This window comes from Anthonomus grandis, chromosome 3, assembly GCF_022605725.1.
Source record: "Anthonomus grandis grandis chromosome 3, icAntGran1.3, whole genome shotgun sequence".
NCBI classification, from domain to species: Eukaryota; Metazoa; Arthropoda; class Insecta; order Coleoptera; family Curculionidae; genus Anthonomus; species Anthonomus grandis.
The window spans coordinates 3,704,712-3,724,030 of NC_065548.1; the positions used below are offsets into that span (position 1 = coordinate 3,704,712).

General features: G+C 35.3%; 1 protein-coding gene across 2 annotated transcripts in view; it reads right to left on the minus strand.

The window, feature by feature from the left end:
* The window catches only part of LOC126733864 (KAT8 regulatory NSL complex subunit 1), a 51,330-nt gene that overhangs the window by 10,110 nt on the left and 21,901 nt on the right, over nucleotides 1-19,319 (minus strand). The window contains exons 6-10 of one of the 2 annotated variants that reach the window (XM_050437287.1): nucleotides 17,879-18,015; nucleotides 17,725-17,809; nucleotides 15,075-15,455; nucleotides 7,156-7,345; nucleotides 6,858-7,015 (exon numbers count right to left, since the gene is read on the minus strand). In XM_050437287.1, the coding sequence (XP_050293244.1) occupies nucleotides 6,879-7,015; nucleotides 7,156-7,345; nucleotides 15,075-15,455; nucleotides 17,725-17,809; nucleotides 17,879-18,015 (930 nt within the window). In that variant the 3' untranslated portion in view covers nucleotides 6,858-6,878. Of the gene's footprint in view, nucleotides 1-6,857; nucleotides 7,028-7,155; nucleotides 7,346-15,074; nucleotides 15,456-17,724; nucleotides 17,810-17,878; nucleotides 18,016-19,319 lie in introns of both variants that reach the window. The other variant, XM_050437286.1, reaches the window with a different exon arrangement.

Below are 19,319 nucleotides of genomic sequence, written 5' to 3' on the forward strand. Positions count from 1 at the left end.
TATTTGGTACGTAATTTTTTCTGGTTGACCTCGAAACCCATTTTTCGTTTCGTTTCTAAGTAAAATCATGTTTTGTTTAACTTTTTCATCTCTTTAAATAAATTTTTATTCAATGATTATTTTATTTATTTATTTACTTCACTCAACAGAGAAACTCTAATAATAGAGTGGAAACGATGTATGTAGTAAACATTTATTTATTTATTTAGCAGTTTATTTCCAACAGGCAAAGCCCAGTTACAGAAAAATCTACAATTAATGTTTTGAAAGTGTAAACAAGTATTAAATTATTATAAATTAAATAACAAAAAGAAAAATAAGGAAAACTTAAATTAACATCATGTATATATCAAAATTAAAGGAGATGTAAATTAACATTAGAATAAACAAAGAAAGGGATTCGTGGGACAAGGGAAAAAAGGAAGAGAAAAGGAATTATGGTAACTGTTGGTTTGTCAGAGACAAAACTAGATCCTTTATGGAGCATACAAATACGTCACAGGTTGATGATACTGAATTAAAAATTCTGCACATTTGATATACGGGATCCTGAAACCTAATATTAGTTCTGGCGCGATCTAAAGCAAAAGTGATATTTGCTCTCAACTAAAGTCAAACGTTAGAGGCGAGGCGTCAAAACAATGATCACCGCGTGATATGCGCTGACAGGCACAAATGCTCCATTGCTATTGGTCAAGTTGCCCACGAGACGGCCAACAGCTGGGTCCTCGATATTGGCTCTTTAAATCAGGGCCGCACTGGCCCTGCGGCAACATCCCGTATATTTGCTGCGACACGCACCACGCGCTTATATCGATGTCCTTCTCTATCTTATTGTACGCTGCGGCGGATGCATTTTTCCGGGTAGCAGCGCGCAGATATCGTCGATATCGATAACGAATTTTATTGACGTTCGTCGTTCATATTATTTCACATTTTCGTCCTTGTGTATCTTATTGCCGTGGTCGGTCTTTTGAATCGTTCTTGCGTGTGGTGTTTAAGTATTGCTAATAAATTTATATTCATTATTTTTTATTAAAAAAATTTTGTTGAACATTTAAAATGTCCAGTACGGAGTCTGAAGCAGAGTTGGGGCCATTGGGATCGCCAGAGAAGAGACTGAAAAAGGGCCATTTCAGTGCGGACACCAAACAACTTATTTTAAATGTTTTTAAAAGGGAAACAATAGATAATCCAGCAGTGGTTTTGTGTGACATTTATAACAAAGTGGCTGAGAGAACGGGGGTTGGAAGCAAAAGTGTGCAGCGTATAGTGGCAGAATACAAAAAAGCCGGCGTAGTTTCAGAGCCAAAAAAACCAGGTAAAACCACCACCATATTTGAAAAGTTCTCGGATATGGAGAAAAATATAATCAAAAGAAAAGTCCATGGTTTTTTCTTCCGAAATGAACTACCGACTGTGGAAAAAGTTTTAAGGGTGGTAAATGAGGACAATGATTTACCTGATTTTAAAAGGACAACGTTTTTTAAAATTTTAAAAAAATTAAATTTTAAATATGCAAAAAGGGAAAGAAACAGTTTTCTAATGGACCGGGACGATATTAAATGTTGGAGAAGGGAGTATTTGACAAAAATAAAAGCGTATAGAAGGGAAAATCGCAAAATTTATTTTTTGGATGAAACGTGGTTGAATACGGGACACACCAAATCCAAAGTGTGGACAGATACTGCAATAACCTCTTCTCGCCAAGCCTTTATTGAAGGTCTGTCTACAGGCTTAAAAAATCCTTCAGGTAAAAAACCTTTTGTATTTTTTTTTTTTTTACATTTAAGTATAATGGTAAGAAATTATTTAACAATATATACTTACATTACTTGTATGTGGTCCACGGAATACAAAGTAATGTTTCATTTGACCTTAGAGGGTGCATTTATTTAAAAAAAAAAACTTTTTAAATGAACAATTATTTTTCCGATTTATGATTCATTCAGAAGAATTTATTATTTTTTGCTATTTTTGTTTTTAAATGACCTAATCAACAATTCCTATAACATTTAAGAGATATGACTCGAAATACCTTTAAAAAAAAAACTATAAAGTACAGAGACAAGTTCATGGTACCTATTTACCTTAAAAAAAGTTTTTTTTTATTATGAAAATTCCATAAATAAATTATATGAGCAAAAAAAGTAATATGTTTTTAGGAAAAGGACAGAGGCTGATTATTTGTCACATCGGCAGTGAAGATGGATTTGTTCCTGGTGGTCTTTGGGTATTTCAATAAAAAAAAAACTGGGGATTACCATGAAGAAATGGACGGTCCGTCTTTTGAAAAGTGGTTTGAGGGAGTACTTCCTAAGCTGGAGAAAAATGCCGTGGTCGTATTAGACAACGCTCCCGACCACTCCAGGAAGTTGGAGAAGGTGCCTACAACAGCCACCAAAAAAGGAGAAATCCAAGAATGGCTTCGCTCAAAAAATTTAAGCTATGAGGAGGCCATGATTAAGGCACAATTATTAAAAATTGTCAATGAAAATAAAAGTCAGTTTAACCTTCATATAATTGATGAAATGGCCAAAGCGAGCGGCAGAACTGTCTTGAGGCTTCCGCCTTATCACTGTGAGCTCAATCCAATTGAGCTCATTTGGGCAAATATTAAGGGCTATGTGGCATCCCACAATACAACTTTTAAGTTTGCCGATATGAGGAAGATATTTGAAGCGGCAGATTCAAGGATAACTCCAGAAAATTGGCAAAAGTGTATCGAACACACAAATAAGGTTGAAAACAAAATGTGGGACCTTGATAACATTATGGATGTGCAAGTTGAAAGACTTGTTATTCCATTGAATGGCAGTGATACCTCATCCAGTGGAAGTGACACTGACTAATGTGTTTCTGCCCACACATTTTTTGGCTCCGACAACCACCAGAGTGTTTGGTTTCTCCCTTTTTCCAAGGAGAGATTGATGCTTTTTATTATGGTAAGAAAAAGAATTAAAAGAGTTGAATCAGTTCATAATAATGATTTTTAACTTTTCAGTGTTTGTGCCCACACATTTTTTGGCTCTGACAACCACCAGAGTATATTAATAAGTAGCAATTTTCCATTTTTTTTTAGTGTTTAACATTTTTCATCCAGAAAGCCAAGAGTGATTGCTTCATCAGCTTTTCCAAGAAATTTGAATTTATGTTTTAATTTCTTTATTTTATTTAAGTGCCTAAATTTATTAAAATTGTGTTAATAAAATAAAAAGGAGTTTATCTTAAATAAAATAATATGTATTTTTAAAACGTTTGATTAATTTATTATCCTCCTATTTACCCACTATATTAACCAACATCTATCCATAATGTGTACATGGTTATAAACATATTAATTTAAAAAAAAAAATGTTATTAATGTTCAGTCAAAAAAAAGTCTTAAAAAATTTGTATATTATTTCACCTGTACGTCTTTTTGCATTATTATTAAGTATTTTACTTCAAAAATTACATAAAGAAATCCAACATTTATTTTTAAAGGCTTTCAAGATCATTTTTATAGGACAATATCACTTAAAACACAAAATTATAAATATGAGTATAAATCAAGCCAGTTAAATCATGTTTGTTGAATCATCCTCATTAATCCATCAATATTTACTTTTAATCTATAAAAACGCTAAAATTAATAAAAAACCAATAGAATATAATATCTAAATTCAATACTAAAATAATATAAAATCAATTTTTAAATATTATTTCAAAAAAAAATTAAAAATTCATATTTATGGGCTGATTTCGACCCTGGCTACGTCAACTGTCTGAGGCGTCCCTTTAAATATCACGTGCGGATGACGTGGTTTTGTTTTGACGCTTCGCCTCTAACGTTTGAATATGGTTTAGAAGCAAATCGTGATACATGAAATAGAATATCGTTCAAGAGAGGCGGAGAATTTATTTGATTATTGACCAACTTCCATAAGAATATTACAAAATGAATTGTTCTCCTTATGGCCAGAGAATGCAGATTAAATCTACCTAACATCAGATCATGATCATGTCCCCTAACAGGATATATTCCATCCTCACGAAACATAAGAAATTTTAAAACCCTTCCCTGAACACTCTCGATGTAGCCAACATGGCATTCATAGAAAGGACACCACACCAAGGAACCGTATTCCAGTCTTGATCTAACCAAGGAAAAGTACGATAGTTTTATTGAGTTTGAGTTGTTAAAGAGTCGGCTATTTCGAATGACAAAACCCAGAAGTTTCAACGAGGAGGTCACTGTCTGTTCAATATGTGACACAATTAATGTGAGCCTATCGTCGAATACAACCCCTAGATCTTTAATAGAAGTACTTCTACAGAGGATTTGATTGTCTATATTGTAATTGAACAAAACAGGATCCTTGGTTCGGTGAAAGGAGATCACACAGCATTTCGAGATGTTAAGACATAACTGATTTCGACTGCACCACCCCCTAATTAGGTCCAAGTTACTCTGTAAGAACAAGCAGTCCAAGATACTATTGATACACCAGAATATTTTCAGATCATCAGCATAAGCTAGTCTAAGGCAGGAAATCAATTCTATAAGATCATTAATATAAAAGATAAAAAGAAGTGGGCCGAGATTGGATCCATGTGGGACTCCAGAAGTTGAAACAAAGGTATTAGATCCTTCCACCTCAACAAACTGTAGACGGTCAATAAGGTATGACAAAAGCAACGAAATTAGCCTTTCTGAGAAGTTGAATTGCTTGTTCAATTTTTCCAGCAGAATGCTATGATTTATCTGATCGAAAACCTTACTGAAATCAGTATACACCACATCAACCTGACTTTTTCTATCGAGGGCTGAAGAAATAAAATGAGTCACATTACAGAGGTTAGTGATGCACGACCTTTTAGGAATAAAACCGTGCTGATCTATAGAGAGTAGTGATATGGGGAAGAATTCTGTTATAAACAATAGTTTCAAAAGTTTTGGAAAAATTGCAAGGTATGGAGATAGGTCGGTTTAGTTGTCGATTCTGTTTATATCGTCTTTCTTGTGAATTGGTATTACTTTAGCACATTTCCAGACGCCTGGAAATTTGCCAGTTTTCAAAATAAGGTTAAAAATATGACATAAAGGCTGACAAAGGACAAAAATGCAGTCTTTAGCCACAAAACTTGGAACACCATCTGGACCGGCTGTCAACTTGTTTTTTAGCCTCCGACTAGCAGCAATAATTTCCTCAGTGGTAACTGATGGAAGAATGTCAATGAGGTCTGAGGAATTAGAAGGAGGATAGGTTTCTGCGAGGTTGATTGGATCTTTTAGGCATTCTGAAAACGTTTGGCAAAAGCTGGCACAATATTTTCTGTTCCTTGAAAAGAATTACCATTGGCATCGCACATGATAGACGGAAGTGAAGAGTGACCTTTCTTAGCTCTAACAAAAGACCAAAACGATGAGGGATCAGTGACAATGTTCTCCTCGGCTTGGGTCACAAATGAGTTATAGGCCTCGCGGGCTTATCTATAATCACAATATGCTTTTTCCTTCTTAAAGATATTAGAAATAATTTGTTTTGAAAACCATACTGGAAATCGCCGTCGTCTTCGTTGTTTTAAAGGTGCTGAAGCAGCAAAAGCTGAATCAAGTCTTTTGTAAAGTTTCTTGCAAGCGATGTCAACGTCAGAAGACTGCAAGACGGACAACCAGTCTGCATCAAGCAACAAATTATACAGGAGTGGAAAGTCTGCTTTTCTGAAGTTAAACTGCTGTAGATTATTTGAACTTATAGAAGGATTATATTTATGAGGGGAAGGCGATTTAAAAGAGATTGTCAAAGCAGGATGATGCAAATCTTCGTCAATAAGCGGTGATATACTTTTGATGATACTGACGTCGAAATTTTAAAAAACCAAGTCAAGGAACCATATTATTAACCTTTGGAATATTGTTAAACTGCTTAAGACCAAGGATCTCGCATAGGTTGGTCAAAAGCTTGCACTTGACACTGCTAGCTTCGGTTGTCTGATAAGACGGAACATTAAAATCTCCAACAATCATAACGCGTTTTGTGTGAACCAGATCCAGTGACATAATTGTTTCACACAAGGTCTAAAAGTCTCTCTCGGTTGTGCAAGGAGGGGTATAGATTACAAATAAATAAAATACAAAATAACCATAAGTGAGCTTACAACTTAAAATATCTATAAGTGGTGTGGAGTTAAGGACGTCTTCAAAGTTAACTCTCTCTCGGTGGATGTTGTGAGAAGCTGCGACCAAGCAGCCACCACCACGAGTAGCTATCCAGCTGTCTATCAGATCTGAGCACTCTAAATGTTTCTGGACACAATTCAGAGTCGAGAATAAACATTTTTACTAAATAACTCCATGACTGATAGTTCTGACCATTTAATTTTTTCGACGTTATACTTTGCACTTTCCGCCATTATTCCGGCTTTCCACAAAACACGAATACTACCCGCGATTGTACACTTTTTATTATCTTTATACGGGTGAGCTAACGCGACGTATTTGGGCCCATAACTTGTTCGTATTTAGTCTGTAAGTTTATAAGGTTGAAATAACATCTAAATTTCTTTGTATTATACAATATATTCATTTGTGCCTTTTATTATCTTCTAATTCGAACAATTTTTAGGGATACTGTGTAGGTATTTTTTCAAAACAAAATTCCAAAATTTGTTTACAGGGGGTTATTTACAGTATTATCAAAATAACACCCATTATGTAATTGGTTGTAATGAATCGTTTTTATAAACGGGCCTTTAACTTGCATTCCATTAAGTACAATTTTTCTTTTAAAACTTTTTTTATAAAACACAAAAGGATCCTTCCCCATCCACAAACAAAAATGAACAGTTTAATAATCAAACGAAAATCTCACCTTGGCTATAGGTAAGTAAGTCTATCTCCTGTGGTGCCTGTCCCTGTGACCGGACTTTTCCGCATCGGTCCACTCCGGATCGTTGGGATCCTCCTCGTCGTCATCCTCCTCCTCCAGAAACCGCTCGTCCTCGTCCTCCATCATGATGGCATCCTCGCCTAAAGCAAAACCTTAATCAAGCGTTAGAATTCGGAATATGACATTGTTAAATACCACCACATTAACCACTAGCGGACAAAACAAAAAAAAAAAAAAGGCCAGAAGAAACTATTAAAAAAAAAGTTTTAGCGTAGCTCACCTATGGCGGATTCGGTCGACTCGCTATCGGCAGAATCGACGATTTCCGATTTGTTGGGCAGATCGTCGCCGGTGTCTTGGGCGCGATAATTCGTCCGCACCTCGCCCCGATGAGGGTCCGGCATGTCCTGGATCATGTGCTCAAAGTCCGACTCGGACAGTGGGAAGTTTCGCGGTTCGAATGGCGCTTTCTGGAGAGAAAGAGAGAGATTTTAAGTTTCGTAAAGACGCATCAGCATCTGAGGCCATTTAGCGCCCTCCACGTTTTTTTTTCCTATACTTATAACATTTTCATATTTTATTATACAGTGCACAAGTAGCGGATAAGTATGGTAGCACCGCAGCTTTATTATTTCAAGACCTTTGTTTATATTATTAAATTTATCCCTAAAGACAGGTGTTTTCCATGACTTTTGCAAATTAAGCTTTGGTGACGCCCATCTTAAAGTCTCGTGACAGCACTCAGATCAAGAATTATAGACCAATAAGTATCCTTAGTTCTATCCCAAAGCTTTTTGAGAGGATTGTTTATGGTTTTTTGGTGCGTCATCTTGGTGTTGTAACACAGCATAAAGAAACCAGCAGTCTCACTCCGCTCGAAAATGTAAGCGAACTAATAGCATCCTTAGCCATGCCGCAGCCATGTTCTCCGGATGCCGAGCTCACTGTTTATCGAACTGTGTTCATAGGTGTATCGCCTAGTTCAGCGCCGTACTTAGTGACTATTTTGATAGCGTTTTTACAAAGCGTAGCGTTTTTTATAAAAACTTTTGTATTAAAAGAGGGGTATGTCAAAAATTATTAATGAAGCAAAATAATTGACTTTGCCGAAGTTTTTAATAGCTGCAAATTTGGCTGTATGGCTTAAATAACATAATTAAGCATCAGTTAAAATTGCAGCAATGTAATATTTTTTTTTTTTGGATTTTTAAGGACATTATTTATATTTCTGCCATTTTAACAGTGTTGCCATATTTAAAAGAGTTGCAAAATTGTATACTTTTACTTTAGTTGGTACTTAATAATATAACAAAAATTCGCAGATGATAGAATTGTTTTGAATTGTTGCCAACTATTTGTCTTTATTTATTGGCCTAAGAGTTTCTATTTGTTTTGAAATATTACTTTATTTGTATAATTAGTTATCCTTAAACTACTATGTAGTCAGATGTTAATCTAAAAGCGTTACTATACAGGGTGTTAATTAAGTATGTACCATAAATTATTTAACAGGCGATTGTTTGAGTAATTTTAAGACAAAAAGTTTATATGAACATAGGTCCGCAAGTTCTCTGGCGGTATTATTAATAACATTAAGGAGCTAATTTACCCCTAACATGATTAAATTTATTAGGTTCAGTGTAATCTCGAACGGGACCTGAAGAAATATTTGTGGCAAAAAAATTGGGGCACCTGAATTTTGTGCCATTTTTAATATCTTATTTGATTTACTCAAATACAAATACAACTTTTTCGTATCTCGCTTATTTTTCGAGAAAAAAAAAGTCCACTTTGCACATTGCAAATCCCTGAATCACACAAGGAATTTGGGGAAAAGTTTCATTTGGAATTTATTATTAACTAAGCAAGATACGAAAAAAATTCAAGAGACAGAAAAGTTTTATTTGTATAATCCACAGAACATAATAAAAATTGCATAAAAATCAGTGGCATATATTTTAGTTGTTGTTAAATTTTAACACCCTGTATGTTGAGAACGAAGAATTTCTGGACATATGTTTATATGAACTTTTTGTTTTAAAATTACTCAAAGAATGGTCTCTTAAAGTTATGGTTCATACCTAATTAACTTCCTGCACGTATTCTTCTATATCGTCGTTGTTAGATGTAGAAATGCGATGTTTATTTTTGTTTAAATATTTTGTTAATGTATGAACTTTATTTATATTAAAAAATCAATATTTGTACTATGTAGGTATTTTTATTTTACAAGATAATAACATCTAAAAAAATGTTTAAGTCCGGCTCTAGCCTAGGCAAAAGCCGCGTGGACCGTAGCGAGTGTCAGCGGCATCCCTACTATAAGCAAAAATGCCTCGCCTGCGTTAGTACACATGCACCGAACTCGCTTATTCAAGCCAATGTATTTTTATTGAAGTGCGACTGCTGGTTTCTTTATGCTGTGGTTGTAATTAATGACAGAAAATTTGAGCTGAATGTTCTCACTTTTACTGAATTTGTTATCCAGTCTTTTGAGGAGGGTTGTCATGTACATGCAGTGTATTATAAGGACTTCAGTAAACCTTTTGACCGCGTCAATCATGCAATTTTGTTAAGCAAACTAAGCAAGTACGGCCTTACCGGCCCCCAATAGATGTGGCTGAAAAGCTACTTATCTAACCGTAGGCAGATTGTTAAACTGTGCAATTAGGAATCAATCAGGTGTTCCCCAAGGCTCCCACCTGGGGGCGTTGCTTTTTAACATCTTCATCAATTTAATGATATTAAGTTGTTTCATGAATATCTACTGTCTGAAATTTGCGGATGACCTTAAGGTTTACCGTAGAGTCTCAAATTTGGATGATTGCCTGAAACTTCAGCTTGACTTAAATAGGCATGGTCTTGAATACCAGTAAATGTCATTGCATACTTTTCTCTCGAGATACAGGCCAGCTTAATCATATTTATACTATTAATGGCACTCCTCTGGCAGTGTTATCTAGTGTAAAAGACCTCGGTATAACTTTAGACTCCCAGTTAAATTTTTCCCTTCACAACTGTCTTAAAGGCTATGCAAATGCTGGGTTTTATTAAGAAGTGCACCAGAGATTTCCAGGACATTACTTCTATTAAGCTTTTTTATTGTGCACTAGTTCGTCCTCACCTACAGTATGGTTCATGTATTTGGTCAGCTCATTATAACAATCACATTCAGATGATTGAACAGGTTTAGCACACATTTTTAAGATACATTGCGTTCAAAAGGAATGTTCCACTTCCTATTATCTACCACGAGTTTGAGTCTGAACTTAATATCCGTACTCTCCAAACCCGTCGTAAACATCGTGACCTGTCAGTCTTCTATGACATTCTCCATTCTGGATCTTGCTGCCCAGATGTACTCGGTAAAATTGGCCTACATGTTCCTTATAGGCAGACCCGTCAGACACTCTCATTCCATCCCACCGAACCAATTATGGAAACAATTCCTTTGTTACCAGGGCAAGCAAATTTGCTAACCAGTATTCGGATCCGGTGGATTATTTTACTAATAGAATAGAATTTTTAAGACTGTTGAAAGCCAATGTTCTGTAAATTTATTCTGTGATGTGAAAACATTTAAGTCAAATCGTACCCTATCTATTTTTAAGGTTTTTATCAGGTATTATTATGATTTTTGTGCAATGTGTAGTGTAGGTTAGGTTTTTCTTCTCTTGTAAAATGTTTTACATTGTTGTAAATTGGGCAATTGCTCGTTGGAGGAGAAATAAATAAATAAATTAAATAAAATTGAAGAAATGGACCGTTTCTGAAAAAAATGCCCGAACCCGTCGATTTTAATATTTGGTTTACAGTTTTTCTACGTGGAAATTAAATATACAGGGTGACTCAAAAAAAAAGATATGACGTCATCAATATGTTTTTTAAATGGAACCACCATTTTTTAATGCAAAATCAGAATGAACGCATTTTTTTACAAATGATATGGTACAAATGAATAGTGGCTACATAAGCAATTTTGAACGAAAAATGATAATAAAATATAAAATTAAAGAAATACCTCTCTATCCTCTATTTCAGAAATGTATAGAGCAATAAAACCTCATTAGGTATGCAAAAGTGGTACCTGTTGACCCACCAATATTTTATGCCACTATCTTAGGTAGGTATTAGTTTCAATGTAAAATTTTTTCTTTTCGTCGAGTGCAGGTTTTCAGGACCCGCTTTTGGGTCAATTTATGAGTTTTGCCCATTGTTATCCACTGATAAACATTGAAAACGGTTCGCCAAAGGCGTGCAACTGGGACCTTTATATTTATACTTGTTTTTTTATGAGACTTAATATTATATTATTTATTTGAATGCTATTTTATTTTAAAAAAAAGTATAAATGTAATTTAATACGTATGCACCGGGTATCTCAAATTCTTGGGTCAACATCGGGAACTGGGTAACTTTTAGAGATACAGGGTTGGTTCAATTAGTAAAAAGTTGCGCAACATCATGCATAACAAAATGCCTGCCCCATGTTGGCCGACCAATTTGGGATACTCTGTACATGGTATAATAAATACATAGATATAAAAGTGTCCCAAAGAAAGTTTTTAGACATCTTTTAGATCTATATTATAAAAATATTTTTAGGTATAGCCTTACAACAGGTTGTCAAGATCCCACATTTGTCCTCTTGCTTAATTACATGCTGGACTGCTTTTCGTCAATTATATGGTGTCGCTTCCGTAATGGCTTGATCAAACAGCCGCTTAACATCTTTCATTGTAAAACTCGTGTTTTGTCCTGCTGCAAATCCTTTTACCTGCGCCCATATCGTCGTCAATATCACGAAGTGGCGTAACTCGAAAAAACGCGAAATTGAGTTAAGCCCGTTTTTACATACCACATTACATGGCGCACAATATCACGAAGTGGCGTAACTCGATCCTTTCTACGTTCTGACTTACAGCATATTAACTGACAGGCGTATCTAGATTTATTATCAGGTACAATTTTACAAACAGACTTAACTTAAGTTACGCCTCTTTGTAAAATTTAGAATTCTCCATACTGGTCTCTAATAAAACCATTACTGGTCATTCTAAGGCGTATCTCAGTTAAGCCACTTTGTGCAATTGAGTCGACTTACACTATTCGGCTTATCTCAGAATTTTCTTGTCAATACTTGCATATTTTTGTTTTCCTAGTAGTGATCGAAGACGCAACGCGCTTAGTTCGATTGAGTATGTGCTTGGTTACGGTTTAGCGCTAGATAAAGGGTTTTCTTTAGTTAACGTGTTATTTTTTGTGTAATATTCAAAATAAAAAGTACGCTATGGATGTACTCGTGCAGTGGAAAGATGGTACTAAAAATACGGTGCGATCTAGTGAGCTTAAGATTATAGGCAACAAAAAAATGAAAGTGGGAAGTAAAGTAAAAATGTTTTACGTGAAAAAGTGGTACACCGGCACCGTTTTGGATATGGAAACAGAAGAAAGTTTGGATAGTGACGATTATTCTGAAAACATTCCGTTAGCAGAGTTAATGAAACAAGGACGTGAAGAAAGTGATAATAAAAAGGATGTTCCTGTACAATACGTAGTAAAACACACCCGTAATTCGGATCGAAGAATATAAAAAGTTTTATTTGAATATTCCTTATGTAGAGTGAGTCCTAAACCCAGCCCGTTATTATTACGTATGGTTTCTTTTATTATATCAATGTATTTAAATTAGATTTTTATTAACCTGAGTTTATAATGTTTTTTTTATGTTATATTTGTATTTAGATCTAAAAATTACTTTTTCTCATTTATTTTTATAATAATATCTTTATTAAACATTTTGGTTTAGTTTCTTTAAGCACAATGTTTACTTATTTTGTCGCTTTTTATGTTTTCTTATAAACTGATTAATAAAATAAAGTATATTTGTCATTTTAATTATGCGGTGTCTCTTTTATCTATGGTAACGTACCTAGATGTTCAGAGGCGTAACTCAAGTTTTGTCTTATCAAATTATATTTATCAATTTCACAAACTGGCGTGTCTATTTTTTTGCTAAATAACTTAAAGTATAAAATCTAATATGCGTTTTGGTTATCATGAATAAATAGTACTTATACATATATAACTACTGTCCAAAACAAAACACTGTGGCTGTAATGAATTTGCGTTAGCATTGAAGCAAAGATCGTGAAAAACTTTAAAAGCATCTCCTGAAAAATGACAAAAAATTAGTTAAGCCACTTCGTGATATTGACGACGATATCAGCTCTATAGGATTTAGTTCGCAATGATATGGCGGTAAGCGCAGTACAGTAATATTATATTTTTCCGCTATATCTTCCACGGCGTATTTAATGAAACGAGTTTTGGGTAAGTTTGCTATGGCCAGAAATTTTATCATTTCACCAAAATAGTCTTCCTTCATCTCTTCATGGTAATCTCTTGTGCGAGTCGACTCAAAGGTTAGCAGACCTTCTTTTAAACATCCTTCTTCGCTTCCAATAATATGTAGGGTATATATTAGTCTTTTTCCTTTTCCCGAGGGCACTTTAATACCCGTGGACAGGTCTTCTATGAAAGCTTGGCGAGCTCCGGTTATATTTTTATCTTGCCACATTTTTTGGACTATATAACATTCGTTAATCCACGTCTCATCAAGATAAAAAAAAAACTTTCTTTTGCTCCCTGCGGTACTGCTTGATACCTCTCAAGTAGTTTCGTCTCCAGCAAACAATTTCGTCGCTCTCCAGTAAACGTGCTTTACGGTTATGCTTTTCCCAGGCAAAATACATATTGTTTGTTTACAGTTTTACATATACAAATTGTATTGTTTACAGTTTTCTATAAAAGTTTTCTACTTATCAACGGAATACTGTCATCTGGGCCAAGCTCAAAACAAAATTTTGACTAGGGTAGGTATTTCCTTTTTAAAATAAAAAGAGTGAACTTTTCTTCGAATTATACATTTAGTATTTTCATCAAGGACTTTTGTTTTTTCTGGCGTCCTGGCTTTTACTTGGAAGATTCCACTTGACCTGCTACTTTTCTTTCCCGGAAGACAATTTGAAAATGGTGGACTTTCCAATTCCAATCATTCGAGAACATCTTTCAACAATTTCTTGCACAGTAAAACTAGGGTAATCGTGTTTTATGCAATGATGTACATTTAAAATAATAATGTTTTCACTCAGTGATAGTGGAGAATTATTAGACTTTACATGAGTGATTAACATCTTTTCGTTGAACTAAATACTTCCAATTTCTTAAATATTGTTATAATAATATTCTGATTACGCTACAGCGTAGCAGTGAATGCTAACGTTAGTGAAAAGTATGAAATTAGTATTTACTTTTAAAATAAAGACATTTAATTCATGAAAATTAAATTAATTAATATTATAAGTACCTACGCCTATGAACGACCACGAAATTTAGCCAAATAGAACGGAATTCCCCAGTTTATTACTCTATAGATTTCTGAAATAGAGTATATAACTTTATCATACAGGGCTACAAAAAATTTTTGGTATTTTTAACACATGCAATATACCGCAGGTGGCGCCTTCTGCAAGGGATAGCGAATCCGCGAACGGATTTTAATTTCTCGTTCCAAAAAACCCCTTTACACCGAATTTTAATTTAATATCTTATGCAACACTCGACTTACTTAAAAAAAAAACATTTTATGTTCCTCATTTTGACGCCCTGTATATTAAATACCGAGCGCCCAATTAAAAAATGCTCTCTTTTTGTTCATAAGCAATTTTATGGAAACGCTTAATTTATATCAAAAAAATGCAAGAGACAAAAATTTAGATTTTTTTATGGCTAACTAAATGGTGTAGTTAAATTTTAAATTTTAAATTTATTTATTGGAATTAAATAGGGACTTATTAATTGGAATTGGATAGTTTCTTTTTGGATCATTCCCTAAAATTAGATTTACACCATTTTTGGGACGGATTATGAAAAGAACATCTAAAAAAGGGGCGACGTGCAAGTTATTAGAAGATTTGACGCACAACTGTAGCCACGATTTCAAATAATCGATTTTCTTCAAGCAAATTACGCGGGCTGTAACTCTGAGGGGACGCATTTAGGACACATTTGTTTATAAGAAAAAAAAAGTCTTATTTTGACTCCAACAATATAGTCTTAAAATATTTGCACCGAATTTTGAAACACCCTGTATAGTCGCTGATATTCCTATATTAAAAATATTTAAAGCCAACAAACCTCGACATAATCGACGGGCGGCCCGTCGTCCTTGAGGATCTCCCGGTACCGCGACTGGGAGACGGTACGTCGGCGCGCCATCGCCTCCGCGTACTCGGCCAGTGAGGAGGAGGAGGGAGGCGAGCCCAAAGGCGCCGCCATCAGACCGTCCGAACCGACTTTGCCGCCCCCGGCGGCCCCACCGCCGTCCGTATGATGATGGGGACTCGCGGGATCGGGGGTGTTCGCCCCCGAAGACTCCGCGAGGCTGTCGTGCCGTTTGTGCGACCGCTGTCTCCCGTAACCCGGCGGCAGTTTCATGTAACTGAGGAACCGTTTCTTCTCGTCGAGTTCGGCGCGGTCGTGACGCCCCGTCACCGCCTCCTCGCTTATATCTTCGAACTGCAAAAATTGAACGAAATAAATCGGTGGTGTTGAAGAGCTATGAAGACTAATGAGTAACCGCGGAGTCACGGTCTTCCTTCACTCAATAATATAACAAAAAATATAGTTTGTTATAAGATATATATATATTATAGTTTGTTATCAAAAACACGGTTGTAAACATAGTTTTTGCAATACCCTCAAGAAAAAAAGTGAGTGGAATGTTCGGCGAACAAGGGGGATCCGGAATTGTTGAATCTGGTCGATAAATACTCGCGTACGATTAGGGCATTGTGCGCGGAAGCACCATCCTGCTGAAATCAACAGTCTCTAACCTTTAGGTTTTTTAGGCATATCTCCAAAACTACTTGAAATTTTAAAACTTTTTAAACGGTACATTGAATCTGCGCAACTTTTGTTTTCCAAGATCCACATGATAGACATCCATATCTTGGACACACTGTATGATACACATCTCGTGAGAGTGAAAAGAGAGACGGGCGGCAGGCAGCTTATATTGGAAGGTATTGGCAATGTATTGTGTATATATACATTAACCGAAACTTCTTTTCAAATAAACTTTTTTTGTGTTGAGGGGGTGTTCTTAAGTATAGGTCGTCAGGCGTGATATCTGAATTTAACTATTTGGTGTAAATACCCTGGACATTTCTTCAATAAAATTTTGTTAAAATATCAAAAAAACTATGTTGTGACCTCCTTTTAATCATATCCAACCACTTCATCTCACGCATTACTCACACCTCTATCGTGCTTTCTCAATCTTACGCAACAATTCTGGATGCATTAAATCGATTGCCAGAAGACCGCATACAACATAACAAATCAAAATATGCTTTATTGTCATAAGATAATCTTGTCAACAAAGCTGTATGGGAAGAATGGCATTACCATATATAGGTACAAACAAAAAAAAAGAAAAAACACACATATGTGGTGCCATCAAGGTTTGTTATATTATGTTATATTATTATAACCTCGATTATAACCTTGTTCCGAGGTTGTGTTATTGTTATAATGCGTCACAACCAAACTGTATTCAGAGGAATCAAGCATACAATAAATCAGTCTATTACCAAACCTTGTTATGGTCTTATTTCATACACCCTATGCTAACTACCTTCCACACATACAATACACAAATCATACATAAGTATAAAATAGCAACTAAAATAATGCGCAAAAAAGAAGATCTCTTGCAGCAAAACTCAAGTACTACATACACATTTCTGACAGCGCACAGACAAATATTCGTCAGAAAATATAAAATATATAATGTCATATGTTAAAATCTATCTAAAAAGAAGTAATTTACTTCATAGCAACCTCAATTGCAACTAACAATTTTTTAACCCCTTTCCTAAAGACTCTATTACTTTGCACTTCCTTAATATCCGCTGGAAGATGATTAAACAAACGTTTTTTTGCCATCAAATATAAATGACCTTTTTATTAATGAGTTGTTGAGTCACAATAAGTAAAGTGGGATAATACAAGCCCCGAGGCCTTTGACTATAAAGTAGTGTAAATATGTTCACGAAATCTTAAGTTAATATCCAACAGTACACCAAGATTTTTAGTGAGAGTAGTACATTTTATCGTTTCACCATCTACATCAATTTTACCGAGATTTTCATTCTTGTCTCTACACTGAATCCCACCAAAGAGAAGAGCACGACATTTATTTGGATTTAAGCTTAAACAGTGATCTTTGGGGGCTCTAGCAATCAGAGCAGCTTTTAAAAAAAAATCCATGCTACTTAGGAGATGGGCTTTTAGTTACTAAAATAAATTGTTGGACACACAGACCTCAAAGCAGCATTCCAAAAGTTGCTCAAAGTCGACATTGGCCTATAGTTTTCAACTTAATTTACAGACTTTGAACATCTGAGAAAAATTTCTTGTGAAAGGGTTAACGGATATATTTTATGTGCTATTACTTTCACTAGCAGTTAGAAGAATCAAGATATACGCATCTTTGATGCATTACCAATTTAAACCTCTTACTTTTAAATTCAACAAAAGTGTAGGAGAAAAGAGCGTTGCAGGGTTTAATTTTGTGCCCACGTGGCAGAAAAGAAAAAGAAGATCCGCTAAAAAAGCAGCAGCTTATCTTAATCGCTGTGGATTTAAAAATTTCATAAAAGGACTTGGACCCGAGATATTATTATTTCTAAATTAAAACTACACCAAAAGTTGTATATTATTAATTTCAAAATATTCAAAATAAAAGAGTATTGAATCTCTCAGTTCATTTCAAAATACTTACATCACTATCTTCCGCGACCTCACCGACGCTGCCGTTATTCTTCTCACTTTTAGTCGGTACACTACCGTCACCAGCCATCCTCCACCTGTAAAATGACAACTTATTAAAAAAAAAGAAAACACTTTGATCGAATTTGAGGAAAAAAGATGCGTACTTTGGCGTCAAGATTTCCTTGTACTGCAGTTTCTCCACCCTGGTGGATGCCGCCACACTATAAGGTATCACAATATTATCAATGTCGTAGGAGCCGATTCTGCTGGCGCGATTATTTTGCTTGTAACCCGATATCGACTGTAATATAAAAGAAAAATATTTATTTTTACACAGCCTCAAACATATAATAAAGCTAAGCCTAACGACATACGTGAGGCTCTATTATACAGATATAATCATTCAAACCTCGCCTATAGGAAATAGTCTATGAGCGTAAGCGAGAGGGGACATATGGAGTCCGCATGAGACAGATAGAGGGCACAATACATGCCGTTTCCAAATTAATACGTTTGGCAACACTGATATTTCTGCCGCACGGTTCTCCGCTCGTTCATCGAAAAATGAGACTTATTATTCTTATCCCCACCACACTGCACCGCCAATATGAGATTGGATTTTAAACGTTTAACGTTATTTTTATTCCTAGCTTCCTGGTTAATCAGCAAAGATTAAATTTAAAACCGTTCGCTATTTTCTTGTTAAAATGTGTTCTCTTGAGGAAAAAAAGCAAATTATTAAGTGGTATTATGCCGGCAGTTCTGTCGATGAAATATCAGGCAGAACTGTTGCATTCACGTTCGAAAATCGGCCCGTACCCGTACGCAGCACAATTTTTGCAATTATCCATAGGTTTGAGACCTTTGGGTGCTTGCAAAATTGTAGGAAATGCTACGCAAATGAGCAACCACCTGTTGTTAGACCGCTAGGCGAAGAAAGGGAGCTTCGAGAGGTTAATGTTTGTACTGTTGCTGAAATTAACTTTCCTTGCAATAGTACAACCATTGCCAAGAATTGAATTGAAGTATTGGAAAGGGCAAATCGGGACGAAATGTTTATTAGTAACATTTTGTTTTCAGATGAGTCCTCTTTCTTTATTTGTGGTAAACATAATCCGTCTATTAGAGTGGGTTATTCGAGGGAAAATAAACACATAAGCATACCAATACGTCCACAATACCCTCAAAAGGTTAATGTATGGGCTGGCATTTTAGGTGATTCAATTATAGGCCCTTTTTTTATCGATGGAAACCTTAATGCCAACAAATACCTTAATCTTTTGTGGGATGAAGTTCTTCCTGCTATTCGAGGGCTCAATATCAATTTAGTACAAGTTTGGTTTCAACAGGATGATTGTCCCGCTCATAACGCATTAGTGGTACGTCAATTTCGACAAACTTCTTTCCCTGATCGAACAATCAGTGGAAACCGTACTGTTAAATGGCCCGTCAGAAGCCCCGATTTAGCCCCCAATGATTTTTTTTTTTTTGGGGATACCTAAAAGAACAAATTTTTAGGCACGAAAAATGAATGGGCTACTAATTTAGAAGAGCTTTGTGTTAAAATTAGGTAAGCATTTAATAGTATCTCCATTGAAATGTTGT